General features: G+C 55.6%; 2 protein-coding genes across 4 annotated transcripts; one reads left to right on the forward strand and one right to left on the reverse strand.

The window, feature by feature from the left end:
- Positions 1-1,828: 1,828 nt before the first annotated feature.
- Positions 1,829-10,703, reverse strand: TRIM46 (tripartite motif containing 46). 3 transcript variants are annotated; one of them, XM_068965132.1, is made up of 10 exons: positions 10,641-10,703; positions 8,979-9,240; positions 8,401-8,744; positions 7,603-7,746; positions 7,392-7,487; positions 6,441-6,694; positions 5,830-5,951; positions 4,631-4,933; positions 3,261-3,558; positions 1,829-2,222 (listed from the first exon to the last, which is right to left on the reverse strand). In XM_068965132.1, exons 1-10 carry the CDS (start codon positions 10,701-10,703, stop codon positions 1,829-1,831), a joined length of 2,280 nt encoding a protein of 759 aa, XP_068821233.1. The 3 variants fall into 3 exon arrangements, with proteins under 3 accessions (XP_068821233.1, XP_068821234.1, XP_068821235.1); XM_068965133.1 differs by lacking the exon at positions 10,641-10,703 and adding an exon at positions 10,024-10,047; XM_068965134.1 differs by lacking the exon at positions 3,261-3,558 and having other exon boundaries at positions 2,146-2,222.
- A 673-nt stretch (positions 10,704-11,376) lies between these two features.
- Positions 11,377-13,848, forward strand: KRTCAP2 (keratinocyte associated protein 2). Its single transcript, XM_068965870.1, is given in 6 exon segments — positions 11,377-11,411; positions 11,413-11,456; positions 11,796-11,950; positions 12,107-12,170; positions 13,410-13,476; positions 13,713-13,848. Coding segments are annotated over 6 exon segments (486 nt in total). The 3' UTR covers positions 13,834-13,848.
- The last annotated feature ends 5,983 nt before the right edge of the window (positions 13,849-19,831 follow it).

Here is a 19,831-nt window from a genome sequence, read left to right on the forward strand (position 1 = left end):
TGTAGGAGATACAAGACTCAGGTTCGATCCCTGGGTTGGGAAGATCCCCTGGAGAAGGAAATGGCAACCCACTCCAGTATTCTTGCCTGGGAAATTCTATGGATGGAGGAGCCTGGCGGGCTACAGTCCTTGGGGTCACAGAGAGTCAAACATGACTGAGCACGCACACACTCCCTGACTGATGCACTGATGCCAAAAGCTCAGCTTCTCTGTACACCGGGACTGAATTGAATCTCTGAGACAGAGTTTTAGGTGAAGTAGAAAAGAATAGCTTTATTGTGTTGCCAGGTGAAGGCGGCCACAGTGGGCAAATGCCCTCAAAACCGTATGTCCCAAATTGGAGAAGATTTACAGTAATTGCTCAAAGAGCACATGATCAGCTCATGGACATTTTTCTGATGGGTTGGTGGTGAGGTAACTGGAACTCAGCATCATCGACCTTCAGGACCAGCTGCTCTGGGGTCTACATACCGTCTTTAACTTTTCCCAACTGCAGGGGATATCCGTTTCTACAAAACAGCTCAAAGATATTGTGAATATCCATTGATGGGGAAACAGGGTGTTGCTCAAGACTGTTCTCGATTGTTTGTTTCTCTCTGGTCTCCCATTCCCTCCTTTCCCTAATTAACAATTGCTTGAATCTGCCCCTTGGAACTCAGGGAAGGTCATGGAGGCTGAATGAAGGCTGTTTCCTATAATCCAAGAAATGGGGGAACACAGAAAGGCCTTGTGCCAGGAGCCTCTGCTCTCTTTGGGCACCCTAAGTCGCATTCCTGCAGGGCTCCGCCCAGACGCCCCATGGGGGTGGGGTGGTGGTGGTGGTGGGAGGGCGGGCAGCACCAGAGCGATGTGCCCCCTGGCAGCCATAGTCAGTTTGGACCTGGGCTGGGCACAGGTCTGGCAGAAGACTGGAGAGCACAGGGCTTGGGGACCTCCTTCCCCCAGGCACCAGCTCCATCGCGCACCCCTGCTCTGAGAAATAGCAGGGAACCCTCCATCCCCTTGGCCTGCCACATCCAGCACAGAAGCTAAGAGGAATGGGCTCCGGGAAGGCAGACATCACAGGAAGGCCTGGCATCACAGTTTATTGTTTATAAACCATGAAAATAACAGCTGTTGCTTGGCACAGGCCTAGCAGTGCTCACCGCAGGGGGGCAGCAGCAGGCACCAGAGGCCTTGCCAGGCCCAACCCAGTGGGGACGCTCAACCTCAGCTGGGACCCCAAGGGAGACTTGGCACGTTGGCATGGGTGCGGGACAGGTTAAAGCATGCAAGGGGGAGAAGAGGGGGATAAAAGGCATGCGGCTGGGGGTACAGGGACCCAAATAAATAAAGCAGGATGAGAGGGTCCCTTTCCCTCACCAAAGAGTGCCTGGGCACTGTCCAGCCAAAAAGCCTCTCTGCCCCAAGGCTGCAGTTCAGCATGGATGGGGCAGGGAGCTTGGCAGGGCGGAGGGCAGAGCTGGGGAGCATGCCCAGTGTTCCGGGTGCCTTCCCTCCCAATCAGCCTGGGGAGGAGCACAGGGCAGGGGTAGGGCAGGGGTGGGGCAGGGGCTCTCTCCATGATTTGGGCAAGATGCCAAGGGCAGGGCATGGGGCAGAGACGTGGTGGGTGTGGGAACCTGGATTAACAGGCAATAGGGAGAATGGGGGACATCCAGAGAGGTGAGCAGAGGAAAGTCCCTTGGTCAAGAAAGGCCCTGGGAAGACACAGATAGGGGAAGGGACAGGACCACGTGGGAGGAAGAGCTTGAGGGAGAAGCTGCCAGAGAGACGACCCGGCTTCAGGAGGTGTGGAGGGCCAGGGCCCAGCAGGGGCCCGCTAGGGTCAGTCCAGCTTGGCGAAGCCCCCAATGGTGACCTTCCGCTCGGGCTTAGTGCCCACGGGCTCCTGTAGCTGCACTGCGCCACCCCCGATGAAGCAAAAGGCAGGGCACACAGGTCCCGAGCAGTCCAGGGGGCACTCCAGGAGCCCTCGGAAGGACACGGCATCCAGGAAGGAAACGCGACCCCGCTCGTAGTCCAGGCAGATGCCCAGGCGGGGCGGCAGGGGCACTGTGCAGCTGGCCGCCGGGCCGTCCCTGCCTGTCAGCCCCGCATTCGCGCTGGCCCCGGCCCCCAGCAGGATCTTGCCCATGCCGATGGTCAGGAAAGCGAAGGGTGGCGACGCCTCCACGGTGGCATCCTCGGCACCGCTGTCGTGCCCACTGTCCGGGTCGTACCTGCAGGAATGCATGTTGGGTAGAAGAATGTCGGGGGGTGGGGTAGATGGTACCCAAGGGCTGAGATGTTGGGAGGATGGAATGTCGGGGAGCAAGCAGTTCCAAGGATTGATTTGGGGGCATTGAGAAGAGAACACATTGAAGAGACGGGCGTTATAATGTAGGGCTGGGGGTTTGGTTCGGTGAGACTGGGGAAAGGCAAGCACACTGGCCAGAGGGGTGGGGGAAGGGGAGGAGAGACAGGGTATCGCTCAGGCACACTGGAGAAAGGCAGTGCCTCCAATGCAGGCAAGTGGCGAAGAAAATGGCACTGGGATATCGTGCTGGGAGAGAGTTTTGAGGGTTAGAGAATCTTGGAAGGGTGAGGGGTCAGCGGTGGGGAGAGGCAGGAGCAGAGAAAACATGCTGGGAAGGGGGATGCTGGGAGAGAGATGAGGGCGGGTCAGTGTCTTAGATGAAGGATGTTGCAGGGATGCAGGTTGGGGATCACAGGTTTAGGAGGGAACTGATGTTGAAGAGAAGCCGCTTCTGAAGAAATGGGGTATTGAGGGATAGAGTGTTGAGGGGGAAGAAGAGCATGTGTGGGTGGCTGAAAAAGAGGATGCTGGGGATGAGAGGGTATGGTGATGGAAAGTTTAAGGGAAGATTTGGAGGAGGCTGAGACAAGGTGTGGGGGAAGGCAGTACTGGAGAGAAAAAGCTTTGTGGTGAAAAGATGTTGCCAAAGGGGTGTGAGCAAGAAAGGGCACGGAGACTTGGCGAGATGGTGTGTTAGCCTGAGTGTCAGATGGTGGGGAGTGGAGATGGCTTCCTTTTCTATTGCCCCTTTCCCTAGTCACTCCAAAGATCAACCTCCAAAACACTTTCACAGAGCCCACACTTCTCCTGACCACAGTGCCTCCAGCCTGGCTCATGTTATTTCCTCCTGATTTCCTTCCAGCTCCATCCCAGCAAGTGTGTGGTCCCCTCGTCAACCCCGTGTGTTCCCAGCTCCCCCACCCAGATCCCCAGAACCCCATACCTCCCAGAGGGGCCTGACCTGGGGCTGATCACGTCGGGGGCACCCTGGAAGCTTTCCTGAAGCTTGCTCTCCAGCCCGACGCCCACCTTGACCAAGTAGGAGGCTGGGTCTACGGCGCAGGCCCAGTAGCTGCGGCCCTGGGTCACAGCCACATCGCCCAGGACCACGTCCACGCTCAGGTGGCAGCCCGTCAGCAGCCGCTCGGCAGCCAGCAGCAGGGGCAGCCCTGGCACACTCCTCACCGCTCGCTGGTCCTTGCTGATGGCCAGCCGCTCTCGGCTTGTGCCCCAGCGGCCATCCAGGAAGAAGTGCAGGACTGGAGTAGGGGAGGGTTGAGACAGAAGGAAGGACTTCAGGGACAAACACTGGCACTGGGGACCTCGAGGTGTCAGCACGAGACACTGGGAGATTTCAGAACACAGAACAAGTTGCCAAGGGACGGCAGGGGGCTCTTGGGATCAGGGCCTGGAAAGCTGGAGTGGGGAGCATAGGGGAAGAAGAAAGGGCATCCCAAGTGGGCATGGGACCCCAGGAAGAGTTTTAGTGATGGCTAGTGGGAATGGAAACCAGTCTCCCGGCCCCAGCTGACTCGCTCTGGCTGCCTCCTCTATTATGCCTATACTCCAGAGCCTCCACTATTTTCTGGAGAGTCACTTGACCAACATTTATTGAGCCCTGGTGCTGTGCTGGGCTTAGTCGCTCAGTTGTGTCCGACTCTTTGTGACCCCATCGACTATAGCCCGCCAGGCTCCTCAGTCCATGGGATCCTCCAGGCAAGAATACTGGAGTGTGTTGCCACACCCTCCTCCAGGAAGTCTTCCCAACCCAGGTCTCCTGCATTGCAGGCAGATTCTTTACCATCTGAGTCACCAGGGAAGCCCTACTGAGCCCTTGAAAAGTGAAAGTGAAGTCGCTCAGTCGTGTCCGACTCTTTGTGACCTCATGGACTGTAGCCCACCAGGCTCCTCAGTCCATGGGAATTTCCAGGCAAGAATACTGGAGTGGGTTGCCATTTCCTTCTCCAGGGGATCTTCCCAACCGAGGGATCGAACCCAGGTCTCCTGTATTGCAGGCAGATGCTTTAACCTCTGAGCCACCAGCTCAAATTCTCAGCTAAGACTTTACACATTAGCAAGTCACTTAATTCTCACAACAAGGCTATGGGGTAGGTGTTGTTACTATACCTACAGAGGAGGAACTAAGGGTTCAGAGAGGGTGAATAACTCACCCAAAGCCACACAACTGGTAAAAGGCAGAGCTGGGATTTGAACCCAGGCAGTCTGGCTCCAGAGCTAGTGAGGATGACCCAGTGTGTTATGCTGTCTCTATGGGGCCCGCCCAGCAGCAGCTGTCCGTGCCTGGGTCCCAGGCACCCAGGGCCCACTCACCGGGCGCGGGCGGAGTGTGCAGATGCACGTCTTCACTGTACTCGCCGTAGCCGGCCTTGTTGCAGCCGCGGACACGCAGCACATACACAGAGCCCGTGTCGGGGTTCTCCAGCAGGGCGCTGGTACCCCTCACCTCCTCCCGCCGCTGCCAGCGGGTGGGGCCTGGCTGGGCTGGCACATCAGTGCGTCGGAACTCAATGGTGTAGTGCCAGGCAGGTGGTGAGTGGGGGGGCAGCCGCCAGCAGAGGAAGATCTGGTCGTAGGCAAAGGTGCGCTGGGTGTCGATGACCGGAGCCTCGGGCACTGTTGGAAGAGACAGCGGGGGTCAGTCACGGCCTGGCCATGGGCATGGTATGGAGGGTGGGCGGGAAAAGGGAAAGCAGCGGGAGCCGGGGGGGTGAGTGCGAGTGAGAGGGATCTGGGAAGACGCCTGTCTGGGCAAAGAAGAGGCAGGTGGCCTGATGCCAGTCCTGGGCTGCCACTCCCTCGATCTGGGCCTCAGTTTCCTCCTCTGTCAAATGAAGGTATGAGATCACGTGTTGTCCTTTCTTTCTATGACCCTTTTTAGTCTATGAATACAGAGGAGCCCCAGGGAAAGGCAGGTAACGGCCACTGGAGCCCACCCAGGCAAGAGGGCGCTGAACGGGAAGAGGAAACTGCATGGGAGACAGATGCGAGGAGAGGCAGCAAGGCAGAAAATGGGGGCGGAGGGCCAGCCCAAGCTTGATGGCACAGGAGGGGTCAGGGGGAGAGACGGAAAGCCTGGAGGGCAAAGCTCATAAGGACAAAAAGTCGGAAAGGCCAGGATTAAGGGTCAGGGAAGAGGATGGTGGAGGCGGTCTGGTTAGGGCAGGAAAGAGAAGGAAGCCATGGGTGGGGAGCCAGGCTGCGTGGGAGTGGCAGGGCAGGGCAGGGGACCTGGCAGAGGGGGCAGGACCCCCAGGGCAGGGCCGCTGACTTGCCTGGGGTGCTCCGGAGCAGAGTCCGCGGTGGCCACAGCCTACAAACAAAGAGAGGGAGAAGCAGCGCTGAGCGCGGTGGGACGGGGTGGCCGGGTGGGCTGGGTGGGCAGGACGGCTGGCCAGGCCGGGCGGGAGGCTTGGGAGTTAGTTCCCTGGTGGGCACTGCCCCCCGGGCCCGCTGCTGGGGAGGAAGGGCGGAAGGCTCTAATTGGACATGGGGCCTGGCCATCTCCTCACCTCGCAGGAAATTAAGCTCTGTCAGCAGCTTCATCTCACGCCCCACATCCAGCTGGCAATGGCGGAAGGAGGAGCTGGCAGCTGGCCGGAATGTCTGGAGGGCCTCTGTGGCTCGGGCAATCCTGGGATGGGGGCAGGCAAGGGTCAGACTTCCCTGTAGCTCAGGCGGTAAAGAATCTGCCCGCAATGCAGAAGACCTGGGTTCCATCCCTGGGTCGGGAAGATCCTCTGGAGAAGGGAATGGCAATCCACTCCAGCATTCTTGCCTGGAGAATCCTAAGGACAGAGGAGCCTGGCAGGCTACAGTCTGTGGCGTCACAAAAAGTCGGACAGGATGGAGCGACCAACACCGCCAAGGGTCAGGCACTGCTGTCTGGGCCGCCGCCCTTCCCCTTGATTCTGCCGTGTCTGGCCCTAGAGCTTTGGTATCGGCTATGGGTCTCTTCCCTATCCCTTTGGGCAAGAGCTGGTATCCATTTGGCCTGGTGAAAAGTCCTCAGAGCCCAGCTCTCCGCCGGGCAAGACTCTCGACACTGCCTGATACGTGGGCTACACCCGCGATGCCCTGACCCTGCAGGAGCCTGTGACCCTGGGCCCTGCCCCCCGAGTACCTGCTGTGCAGTTGCTTCGCTGCTTGCACAAAGCAAGGCTGGTCTGTTTCTTTAAGAACCTCCTGAGCGTAGCCCACCAGACCTGAGCCGTCCAGCAGGCTCCGGTGCTCCTGGATCTGGGCGCTGAGACGGGCCAGCCGTTCCTGCTGACACTCCTCAATGGCCTGAAGCAGTGACGCCCGCTTCTCCTCCAGCACAGCCCCCAGGCCCCGCACCAGCTGCGACACCTCCTCCTTGGCTTGCTGACCACTCACCTGTGCAGAGAGCAACACTGACTGCCTCCTTCTTGAAGGCTGCATCTGCTCCAGCCTCCTGGGGCACCACACCATGGCTAGGATCACAAAGCATCTAGGGAAATCCTACCTACCCATTCAAATGGGACCAGGCTCATGGCTCCACGGCCTCCTGTACACCCACATAGGCTCAAATCCTGACCATTTGTGTTACTCTTCCTGGAGGCCCACACCTTGATCCTGACTCCTTGAGGACTCCCCCAAATAAAAGAGGCCATGACTACACTAATATCCACCTGGACCGCACTAACGTCCACCCGCATCTGTGCCATCCTTATCGCCCTTCCCCACGTCAGCTGATTCAAGCAATCTGGCAAAAGGTATCAGAGCCATCGCCTCACCCTCCTTGGTCCAAGGATGTGTGCCATCCCCAGCAGGCAGCTGAGCCTGAGGGCATCTGAGCTCCATCCCTGGGGCTTTTCAAGCTCTCCCTCTCCTGGGTGATAGACACCCTGTCTCCACTGTGGCCTTGGGTACCGCCTGGCCTGGGACACTGCCATTTCTGACAACCTAGTTTAACCAGAGCCTTGACACATCCATGGACCCCACACAGGCTTCCTGAGTTTGCAGCCAGGTGATTGGGCTGTACCCACCTCCACCCCCTTCCTGCTCCCACTGCCAGGCAGGGCCCAGGGCCCACCTCCGTGCCCTCCCTCACCTCCGTGTGCCTCACGGTCTCCTCCAGCTCACAGATCTGGGTCTGCACTGTGTCCTGGTTTCCCAGGATGTATGTCAGGCTCTTTGTCAGCTTGTCCTGAGGGGAAAAGAAAGAGGTGGGCATCACACCTGGCCCTGAGGAAGCCAGCAGAGCAGATGTGAGCGGGTGTGGGTGTAGGCAGTCCTGGCGTTGAATAAGGCAGGGTCCTCACCTTGAGGGCCTGGTAGGCACTGACCACTGGCGTGATTTTGTGGCCACTGTGGGTGCGCCGCACACGGCAGAGCTGGCACACCAGTCGTTGGCACGTCTTGCAGTAATGGGTTACCTCTTCCTTGTGATCTGGGCACATTAGTCCCTAGGGACAGAAACAGCAAGGAAATAGTCAGCCAATGGTGTGTATAAGGGTGCTGACCTACCACAGGGCAGTTCCCTGCCCGTCCTCCCCTGGACCGGACCCAAGCAGGTGGAGGGGAGTTTAGACGCGGTGCTCCATGGTGCCACCTGCTGGTATGCCCTGGCAATCAAGGAGAGCCTTTCCTGCAAACCGCCAGCTATTAGTCTTGCTCCTCCCTTCCTCTACATGTGGAAATAACAATAATAGTTAATAATTAGCCATGTCTATCTTGTTTACTGCTCTAGCTCCAACACCTGGGATAGCACCAGGCACACAGGTACTTGATAAATATTTGTTCAATGAATGAATACCTGATAGACCATTTCAGTGTATTTAAATAACTTTCACAAACATTATCTCAAGGATCCTCCCATCAACCCTGCAGGTATGGAGATTGCAGGGCAGATATATTACAAGCCTCATTCAGCAGATGAGACGGAGGCTCAAAGATGTTCAAAGGTTTGTCCAGTGCCTCTATTGTTACAGAAAAAGGAGTTTGGCAATGGCAACCCTGTGGCCACCTCCTTTTGGAAGCCTACAGTGCCGGGCATGCCCTCCCACCCAGCACCACCATGCCCTCCCCCCGCTTCCCAGGCCCTCCAAAGGCTGGCTCACCTTGGGGCGAAAGGAGAGGGTGGGCAGGGTGGGTTCATGCTGGGCCTTCTGGGTGCCCCAGGGATGGAAGAGCTTGAAGCACTCGTTGCAGAAGGTGGCGCGGCACTCGGTACAGCCCTTGGTGGCCTCTAGTGGTGGGGGCTTGCACAGCTGGCACAGGATGGCGCCACCCACACTCACACTCTGGCGGTACCGCTCCACCACACGCTCCAGGGTCAGGTTCCGGAAAAGCCCTGCCAAGCCCCGCTCCCCCAGCTCCACATCACCCTGGCAGGCTGGGCACGGGAACATGATCACCTGGGGGTGCAGAGCACCTCGCTTCCGCCCGGGGTATGTCCCAAAGCCTGTGGATGGGCCAGGAAGTAGGGAGGTGAAAATCACAGCTGGCTCAGGGTGGGGGAAGTCTGCTCAATTAAAGAATTAATTTTCATTGTGCCAGAGCTCAGCTCTTAGCAGAGCCTGGATGGGCAGTACCCCTTGAAAAACACACAGGTGCCCCTGGCCAGGGATGGACCCCTTCCATCTTCCTGATGGACATCCCAGCATCCCCATCCCAACCCCATGGGTACCAGCCCCACCTGACTTAAGCAGCCGATCCAAGCGGTCTGGTTTGGGGAGAGTTCTGCGGGAGAGGCGAGGGCTTCGGGTGGATGGGGTGGAGGCAGGAGAAGTGGGCTCGGAGCTGGGGTCCCCACCATGGCCTATGTAGCCCTGCTGGCCCAGGACCTCCCGGGCACAGGCCTGGCACACGTTGTGGGTACAGGGCAGCACCAGTGGCTGCTTATACATTTCTTGACACACTGGGCACAGCAGTTCCTTCTCCATGTTCTTCATGCTCGTCTGTGGAGGGACCAGGAGGTTGGATCAGAGCTTGGACACCTGGGTATATCTCAACAGGCACCTCAACTGCATTTAAAGACCCAAGGGTTCTTGGAAATGAGGAAGAAAAACTACAAGGGACCCGACCAGCTATGGATTTTTCTCCAGCATCAGCCTTGGCCTGGTTCACAGGCCTTCCAACTCCCTGTCTCCAGCAGGCTTCCCTCCTGCAGAGCTACATACCTAAGGAGGAGAGATGGCTGAAGCTCAGGTCTCCCCCAGTCTCAAGCCCCAACCCCTGTCCTGGACCTACAGCCCTCTCACCTGGCCTTTGCCCCCATCCCCCCATCTCCCGGCAGCCTGCCCCAGGCACATCTCTCAAGGACACCGCCCATTCTGCAGCTCTGTGCAGAGGCCCCCCACCAACCGCCCCCCTCCCCCCCCTCCCCCCCCGCTTCTCTGGCATCCCCATTCCTCTCCTCCCCCGCGTGACTTCTCCTTATAACCAGGCTCTCTCCATCCTCCTGCTCACCCTGTCTGTCCTCCTGCGGTGGCTCCGGCCTGCAGCCGCCTTCGCCTCCATTGCTCACCACTAACCCATCTGGCTCCTCCTAACCCATACCATTTTGCCCCCCACCATCCGGCTCTCCTGCTACCACCCCAGGCATAACCCGGCCTGTCGCAACCCCTCCCAAGGTAGGGTAGAAACGGGCGCGCCGCCTATTTGCCCCCTCCCCACCGGAAGTACCCCTCCCTTTTTCGGTGGCGGGGGTCCTCAGGCTATGCCCCACCCCCACACCTCACCTTGGTCCCTCTCTTCGCAGCCATCCCGGTCAGGGGCGCAGCTGACACAAAGGAGGGAGGGACAGGGAGGGAGGGGGAAGGAAGTGGTGGGGGGGAGCAGGGTTGGCACCGCCCCTGGGAGAGCCGGGCACGGGTTGCCATGACAACCGCAGGCTCGGAGGCAGCCCTGAGTGGGGGTGCGGTGGGGTGGGGTCTCGTGAAGGGGTCCAATTTGGGAACTGCACCGTGGTGCGGCTCCTTCCTTGCCCCCGACCTGTTCTCAGTTTTCTTGGAAAATACCCAGTCTCACTCGCGCCCCTCCCTCATAGCATAGCCCCGTTGCCCTGCAACCCCAACCTCGGTGCACGGCTGGAGGCTACCCCGAGCCACCCGCTGTATCCAGGCAGCTCCATGTTCCTTACACCCTAGCAGATGGACGCCTTCACGGCATTCACCTCCGGGCTGCCCCCGGGATTACCCTCTCATACCTGCATCCCGATCCTCCCAGTCCTTTCTGCCATCGACAACCCCCTGGCTACATCCCAGCATCTAGCGGGACCCCCACCTGCTCGAGATCCCGGCCTGCCCCAGACCCCTATGCTCCCCCTCCCCTTCCCCTCGACCCCACCTTAACTCACACTGATGCGGACCAGTGCATCCATGATAGAAGTGAAGGTCTGCATATCCTCACCCTCAGCCATGGCCCTAGCATGCCCGCCCGCCCCCGGGTGCCCGATCCCGGCTGCGGCTGCGAACCCCGGGCTTAATGCAGGAGCCGGGTGGGGATGTGGGGAGGGGTGAGGGTGAGATGTCACTGCGCATGCTCCAGGGACCAGCATCTAACAGCGCCGGTCGAGGTAGGAGGTGGGAAAGAGTTTTCCCCACGTGGTTCTCAGCAGGCGGTCGGGTAGCGGGGCAGTAGTTAGGTAACGTGGAATGGTATTTGAGGGGGAGCCATTTCTTATGTTCAAATTCTTCACTGGCTTCTAATCTTACTCATAGAAAGCAGAAGGATAGTTTTAGAGAAAGATAGATTCCAGGATGGAAGGATTAGATTTTGGTTTGGGCAAGAGCCCACGGAAGATATCAAGGCAGTGTTCATGGGGGGGTTAGTTTTGAAGAACAGGCTGACATAATTGACAAAGAAGACAGAAGCAGTCCACGGGCCCGGTGACTTGAAGAGTTAAGTGCAGCTTGCACTGAGAGGCAGCAGATGCTCTGGGTGCGGGGAAGAGCCGGGAACCAGGGTGGTGGCCAAGGATGCTCCTGGACGCAATATTTCCTCCCTTCAGGAAGAGGGCGCTGCAGTCAGGCTCTGAGGGGGAGAAAGAGGAAGGCGTAAGGGAGAAACAAGGCCACGTTAGGGCCTGACGCATGCGCACAGCCAATCGTCCCCGGTTCGGCTCGCCTCCTGGACAGAAGCACGGATTGGACCCAAGGGCAGGGCATGATGGGTAACGGGACCAACGGGATCCCCTCTACTCCCCCAACCCGGGCGGACTAGTGGGGGTCGGAGTTGGGCGGACCAGCTTTCCTGGTCCTCTCCCCACAGAGCTGACGTGTCCTGGGTTCCAGGCGATGGGCATTTCCACGGGGCGGGAGGGTTCGGGGCGTCCAGAGGTGAGGAATTCCTGGGGGGTCGCCGCGAGGTGTGGGGAGTTGGGGAGGGTGGCTGCAGTCCCCGGAGTGCTTGGAAGTGATCGGGCTCTCGAGCTCCCGGGCCTGCTGAATCCGCCTGCGGCTCCTGCGGGGAGGGCTGCGCCTGACTCCGTCTCTCCTCTCCGCCGCTCCAGTGGTGGGTACAGGCACGTCGCTGGCGCTGTCCTCCCTCCTGTCCCTTCTGCTCTTCGCTGGGATGCAGATGTACAGTCGCCAGCTGGCCTCCACTGAGTGGCTCACCATCCAGGGCGGCCTGCTTGGTTCCGGCCTTTTCGTCTTCTCTCTCACTGTATCCTCTCTGCGGGGGAGTGGGCAGAGTTGTTTGAGGATAGGAAGGGTGGAGGGTCACGCAGGCTTGTACCCTTCCCGTTAACCCACACATCTCAGCCCCCATGGCACGACCGACCTTAACTCCCTTAACTCCACCTTAACTCCCTCAACCCAGGCCTTCAATAATCTGGAGAATCTTGTCTTTGGTAAAGGATTCCAAGCAAAGATCTTCCCTGAGAGTAAGTGAAAATTGGAGGTTGAGTATTTGAACCCTTTCTTGTAACCCTCACCTTTAATCTCCTCCAACACTGTGCTGAACTCCCAGGTGCTTAGACAGTAAAGGTTGTTGAGGAGGAGGAACCAAGTGTACTAAGACTGTCTGAAAACAGATACTTTTGGATACAGTACTTTTTACTCCTGGAATTGGAGCTAGGAGAAAGGGCTTCTGAGAGCAAGAAACTCATTTACTTTCTGGCCAGTTTCCGGGGAAGGTTTGAGGGAATAGGCAGGTCTGGGCCTGTAATGAATATATCCAAGGAGGGTGTTCTTTATTTCCACCAGAAAAAGAAGGGCCAAATTCATTGAAGGGTTCCAAGGTGACATGGACCCAATACTAGTGAATTGTATTTGTTTGAGATGATTGTGAAGAGCCTAAAGTATTAGATACACCAGCTTTCTGTGTCAGCAGGAATCCTCACCAAAGTAGAATAACTGTTAGATTGTTTTCCATTTGAAAGGATCCTTGTTATTGCTCATGTAATCAAGAATTGATGATTTAGTTACGTATGGAGAATTAAGTTCATAAAGCAAATTAGGCGTCAAGGCCAGATCACCTAAGGATGCCACATGCCCCAAATTGATAGCAGATGCCATCTCCTGTGAAGCCTTCACCTGTCACTGTGGCCCTCATTTCTTCACCCTCCTTACCTCTTGCCCTCTTCACCTGCCCTCCTCAGCTGGGCAGGTGGGATTGCCCTTGGTATCTGCCCTCCCACCTTCTCTCCAGTCCTACTCTAGCTGTCTGGAGACCCTTTTCTGCCCTCATGGGTGTGTGTCCAGACACTCTGCTCTTCACTTTATGTCCAGGGAGTGAGGCCCTCAGTTGCAGCACTGGCCAGCCAGTTTAGTGAATTGATCCCCTTTGGCTGGCTTCTGTTGAAAAGGCCGTGACCCTCTTCCTCAAATGCAAGCAGGCCTTACCCTTCAGACTCTGCTGTCATCTTTCCTTTTATGGAGGCAAGCCAGGATAGGAAAGTTAGGTGATATTTGGGGCAGAGCTGGAAATGAGAATGCATCTGGTACTTCCATGTCCTGGGTATTGATAAGGCTATCTGATGTCCCCCTGCTGTCATGCCTTAACCTCTCTAAGCAGGTCCCCCAAGATTCAGAGAGCCCCAGATTTCTCCTAGACCCTACATATGAATGCCTGGTGTTTCCATTCTGACCACCACCCTTCTTGTCACCTTTTGCCTCCCCAGTTCTCCTCTGCCTCCTGTTGGCTCTCTTTGCATCAGGGCTCATCCACAGAGTCTGTGTCACCACTTGGTAAGTGCCTGACAGCTGGATAAAGGGTGTAGCATCCTGCCCTTTGGCACTTGACCCTCCTGTGATGGTTCCAGACTTCCCCATACCTCCCTCCTGCTCTGTTCTCCCTCCTGTCCCCTTCCCCATTTTCCTAAAGCTGAGCCTAGATTCTTTCCTTCATGCTGGTGTCTGCTGTAGGAGGCACCAGGCTAGCAGCATGCCCACTAATGCCATGACTGTTTTTCTTCACCGTGTAGCTTCATCTTCTCCATGGTTGGTCTGTACTACATCAACAAGATCTCTTCCACTCTGTACCAGGCGACAGCTCCAGTCCTCACACCAGCCAAGGTTACGGGCAAGGGCAAAAAGAGAAATTGACCCTGAATGTCTAATAAAGTTGATTCTTTGTAGCTCTGAGCTGTGATACGCTGTAGGCCTCTCCTGCCCATGCGTGTACATGGGTGTGTGCAGAATGCTGGGGCAGATGGGCACCTGCTGCTTTCAGTCCTTGGGGATGGAGGAGCTTTCCTTCCTCCAAGGTTCATTTTTACCAGCTGTTTATTGAGTGCCATCAGTGCCAGGCACTTTGCCAGGCGCTGGAGTGGCGTATGCTTGTGTAAGAGTCTCATAGAGGAAAAGCGTGAGAATGATCTGCAGTCTTGCCCTTTGGGAAAAGAGGTGAAGACTGCAATGCAGGAAGGCCTGCTCATCGGAGCTGGAATAGATCTTGAAACAGAGGAATAAAGGAGGGAAAGGCCCCTCACCCCTGTGTGTGTCCATGGGGTTCCATTTACACCTCTGGGGGCTTTGTTATTCCAGCTCTCCACCCTGAGCAAACGAGCCCTCTGCCCTTCTGCTCCAAGTCTGCAGGTGGGAATTTCCTACTGATGTTGCCCTCCTAAACCTATGTGTTCTCCAGCATGGACGTATGCCTGTATTTAGAAAGACTCCCAGGTTGATCACCGTCTCTATCCTCTTTGGTCTGAGTGCCTTCATATTTTTCTTGTCTGGTAACCAAAGGACTAGGAAGCATCGTAAGTTTTTAGAATAGCAAAGTATATAAAACGATAGGGACAAGGCCACCAACCTTGGAGCCAGTCTTAGTGGAAGTGAGGGAATGTGACTTCTCAGGTCTTTGTCCGTGCTATGCCATGAGAAGTGCCTCTCTGACCAGAGTGTCTGTCCTTTGGAGCACCTAGGCACCCTCCCTCTTGGGTGGTGTGGGCTTTAGGGTGCTTACTGTGCCTTGGTCAGCTTGATATTCTCCACAGAGCCTGGTGATGGGCAGTGAGGACTAGAGGGTTGGTTGAATGAAAGAACCTGCCCTCCTGGAACAGAAAATTCAGTACATGGGATGTGCCTGAGTTAGGGAATGAGACCCAGTGAAGGTGAAAAAGTGAGTCAAAGGAACTCTGGTCCAGGATTAGACATCCCCACCCTCCCCATTTGTAGCCAGAATCCAGACCCTTTCACCTCTGTCTCTAGGCTGAGGGAATACTATGCAGTTTGCCCAGGTTACCTGCAGAGGGTGCCACGAGCTCATGTCTTCCTCCCGGAGACTGGCAACACTCACCTGCAAGTTGGCATTGAGGGCTTAGAAAGTTCCTGCTGGCTCTTAAGGTTCTTGCTGAGTCTCTCCAGTGGAAGCCAACTTTTGGAGGACATGAGAGACTGGCTAAAACCTGAATCAAGTCTCCTTGCTCCTGGCTATGAGTGGAGGCAAAGACAGTTCAGTGGAGACCAGAGCCTTCCTGAGAAGGAATGGTAGCCCTAGGCTTTGACTTAGCTAGTGATGGTTGGGGGGGGTTACCATATGTGGGACCCTCGGGGAGAAGAAATGGTGCCCCCAAAGGGTCCTGGACCTGCAGGAAGCTGGATTAGTTCTAGGTCTCAGTCTGTCAAACCCTGTCCTGGAGTGGGCAGAAGGGCAGGTGCCAGCCCAAGTGAGCACCCACACGGTGGGGAATCTGACCACCTGGGGGCATCATACCTTCCAAGATGAGAGCGGGGGCCAGGTTACTGGAGGTTGGGGAGGAGCCTAAAGCAGGTGTCAGGACAATGCCAAGGGATCTGGGCACCTGCTGCCACCCACTGCGTAGGCCTCAGGGACAGTATGTGGCCAGGAATAATGATCCCTTCCTCAGGGAATGGGTACATTTATCAGGCAGGCTGGCGCCGACATCAGCTCTCCACCCAGCCTGTCCTTGGGGTGCCTCGCCGGCTGCCTGCACCTGACCTGCCAATTAACTCTAACAGGGGTATCCCAGCCATCTAACACCATCATTAAATAAGGGGGCATGAGGCCATCAGAGCTGGAAATCTGAAGGTCAGAAGGGCAAAGGTGCTAACCTCTTGGCCCCAGGACGCCTGGGGCTCTGCTCCACCCTGGAGGCTGGAGGCCTAGGGGAGAGAGGGGCGGTCTGCCCCTGGAGGACCGGGGGAAGCCAGATGTTTCCTCCTGCTCCCTCACACGTGGCCCTGACACCCGCTGCCTGCTCCGGAAACAGGAGTAAATAACACAGGGTGGGCTCCTGTCCCAGAGATGGACTCCTTGGGGCAGGAGGTGATGCCACCTAAGAAGAGGGCGGTGGGAAGGTGAGACGAGGGGGCTCCCCTGCCTGGGCAGAGGCTGAACCCCCCAGGACTGGTGCTGGCAGAAGGGGATGCCTGGCATTTAAGGGCATGTCGAGGGTCTGCAGGGAAGGGGGCGCCCAGGGCAGGGAGGGAGGGGGAGTCTGCACCAGGCCTTGGCTCCAGCCCTTTCCGGACCTTATTGTCCTTGGTGAGAACAGGACGCAGTCCTGTTCCCACTGCCCAGCCCGCACCCCCTCCTCCCGCCCCCGCCCCAAGCTCTGCTCCCCAGGGGAAGGATGTTGGGAAACAAGAGAGAACCAGAGACTGGTAGAGACAGAGCTTCTGAGAGACAGAGATAGAGACAAAGAGAAAAGTTTCAGTCAAAAGCCAGTATTGAAACTCACTGTAGCTTGAGGGAGCCCTGGGCACTGTGGGAACCGGGAAAGAACGGGAAGCTGGAGGCCCTGCCCTCAGGGACCTCCGGACTGGCCTGCCCCGTGCACACTGCTCCTTGACTTAGGGTCACTCACAGGGTCGCCTCCTAAGCAAATAATAGCCGGAACCCTTGTGCAGGCACAGTTAGTGGCACTTGATTGCTTCACCGCAGGTACATTTCTTTGCCTCCCTGCCAGCAGACTGTAAGTTTCTCAGGGGGCAAGGCCAAGATCCTGCTCCCAAATCCCACCTCCCTGCTCCCTGGGGGCTGAGAGCAAACTGGCCCCCATAGGTTGCACTGTAAGTGGTATTTGGTTGAGTTCCTGCCCTGGCAGAGAAGCCGCCTAATTGGCTCTAGAATTGGGCACCACATCACCTGGGGTGGAGGGCAAAGTGCAAAATTCCTGTCCTGGGGCAGGAAGCAGACTTTAGAGCTGCGGGCCCGCCCTCCCCCCGCCTTTCCCTGAGCCACGAAGAGCCCCCCATTCCCGCCCCAGCCTCTGCAGCCCTGGGCACTTGGGCTAGGCCTCCTTCCTTCCAGCTCTCCTACCTGGGATGTTTCCTTCACAGGGAACTGCAGACCTGACTTTATAATGTAACATTCTATGATAATGGGCATATCAGTTATTAAGATTCTTTCTACTTTTGTATTACTTGAAAAAATTCCATAATAAAAGTTAAATCTTGTGTACTGTATCCTTCTTTCTGTTCTGTGGGAGAGTGACAGGGAGACTGTCTGAAACCACACCTAGAAGTAACATCCGAAGCCTAAATTTGAGGCCCTGTGTGACAGTGAGACCTGAGCCAAATGGCCCTTATGGGCTGTGAGGAGCCCTTCTCTGAGAATTCCCCTCACCTCAAATAAGCTGGAAGTTTCCCCCACTTTTAGGCTGAAGCCACACCATCAGGGGGCACTGAAAAGAGATTCTTCTCCACAAGTCAAGACCCCACAGAAAACTTCCCGCACACCCCTGTTCTGGGCCGAGAGTTGCCACGAGGGCTGACAGCCTACTTCAGAGCAATTTCTGGATTGAAGTGCCTGTACGCTTATGTGAGGGTTTAGGCTCATCCTCCAGGGAGACCACTCCCCTTCCTGCTCTCAGCCCATCTCCAGCCCTTGGGTGTGAATGCTCCGTGGTGTCTGACTCTTTGTGACCCCACAGACTATAGCCGACCAGACTCTTCTCCTGGCAAGAATACTGGAGTGGGTTGCCATTTCCTTCACCAGGGGATCTTCCCGACCCAGGGGTTAAAACAGTCTCCTACGTCTCCTGCATTGCAGGCAGATTCTTTACCGTGGAGCCTCGGGCGAAGGCCCTGTGATGGAGGCCTTTTTTCTGATGCAGACGGCTACAGGTTCTGGACATCTGTGGGACAGTAGGAAAGAGCCCAGGTCTTGAAATCAGACAGACCTGAGTTCTAGTTCCACTCTGACACCAGCTGAGGGTCCTTGTGCAAGCTGAGTTAAATTCCTCACCTGTAAAATGAGAATAATACCTGCTTCAGATTGTGGTAAAGAGGACTGGAATTCAATAACAACGTGGAAGAGCCTAGCATAGCACTCAATCCACTAGGCATTTGACAAATGTCATTTTTGTCCCTTACGTGATAGCAACCATGACCTTTTCAGCCAGCTTAGTGCTTTGCAGATATTCTCAATTTTATCACTTACTCAACCTCATAAGATTGATATTCTTACTGTGTACTTTATATGTCAACCCGGTTGGGCCACATTGCCTGGATATTGGGTCAAACATTAGTCTGGATGTTCCTTTTTTGGAGATGCCACGTGGCATGTGAGATCTTAGTTCCTTGACCAGGGGTTGAACTTGTGCTCCCTGCCATGAAAAGGATGCGTTCTAACCACTGCACTACCAGGAAATTCCCACTCTGGATGTTTCTTGAGGGTGTTTTTGAATGAGATTTACACTTAAAATAGGAGTAAAGCAGATTGCCCTCCATAACGTGGTTGGCCCTCATCCAATGCACTGAAGCACCACATCGAACAAAAGACTGACCTCTGCAGAGATGGAGGGAATTCAGTGGCAGATAACTCTGGGACCTGAGTTGCTCTGGTCTGCTGGATGCTCTTACTGGTCTGTGCTCACGTGGCCTGGGACCTGGCCCTTTCCCCACTGTTTCCAGCTCTGGTCAGGATGAAGTCAAGATGGAGGAAGACCTTGTAGACTTTGGGTTTGCCAGCCTGTACAACCCACGAGGATGGTCTTGATCCCTGTCTCCTGTACAATGTCACGAACCCCCGTCCATAATTCATCAAGAACTCGATCAGATCTAGTCCCTTAAATCTATTTCTCACTTCCACTGTAAATCATAAGGGATTTGATTTAGGTCATACCTGAACGGTCTAGTGGTTTTCCCTACTTTCTTCAATTTAAGTCTGAATTTGGCAATAAGGAGTTCATGATCTGAGCCAGCTGTGAAAGTGCTGCACTCAATATGCCAGCAAATTTGGAAAACTCAGCAGTGGCCATGGGGCTGGAAAAGGTCAGTTTTCATTCCAATCCCAAAGAAAGGCAATGCCAAAGAATGCTCAAACTGCCACACAATTGCATTCATCTCACACGCTAGTAAAGGAATGCCCAAAATTCTCCAAGCCAGGCGTCAGCAATATGTGAACCGTGAACTTCCAGATGTTCAAGCTGGTTTTAGAAAAGGCAGAGGAACCAGAGATCAAATTGCCAACATCTGCTGGATCTTGGAAAAAGCAAAAGAGTTCCGGAAAAACATCTATTTCTGCTTTATTGACTATGCCAAAGCCTTTGACTGTATGGATCACAATAAACTGTGGAAAATTCTTCAAGAGATGGGAATACCAGACCACCTGACCTGCCTCTTGAGAAATCTGTATGCAGGCCAGGAAGCAACAGTTAGAACTGGACATGGAACAACAGACTGGTTCCAAATAGGAAAAGGAGTATGTGAAGGCTGTCTATTGTCACCCTGCGTATTTAACTTCTATGCAGAGTACATCATGAGAAACGCTGGGCTGGAAGAAGCACAAGCTGGAATCAAGATTGCCGGGAGAATTATCAATCACCTCAGATATGCAGATGACACCACCCTTATGGCAGAAAGTGAAGAGGAACTAAAGAGCCTCTTGATGAAAGTGAAAGAGGAGACTGAAAAAGTTGGCTTAAAGCTCAACATTCAGAAAACGAAGATCATGGCATCTGGTCCCATCACTTCATGGGAAATAGATGGGGAAACAATAGAAACAGGGTCAGACTTTATTTTTGGGGGGCTCCAAAATCACTGCAGATGGAGATTGCAGCCATGAAATTAAAAGACGCTTACTCCTTGGAAGGAAAGTTATGACCAACCTAGATAGCATATTCAAAAGCAGAAA

Source organism: Capricornis sumatraensis, chromosome 2 (assembly GCF_032405125.1).
Source record: "Capricornis sumatraensis isolate serow.1 chromosome 2, serow.2, whole genome shotgun sequence".
Classification (NCBI taxonomy): domain Eukaryota; kingdom Metazoa; phylum Chordata; class Mammalia; order Artiodactyla; family Bovidae; genus Capricornis; species Capricornis sumatraensis.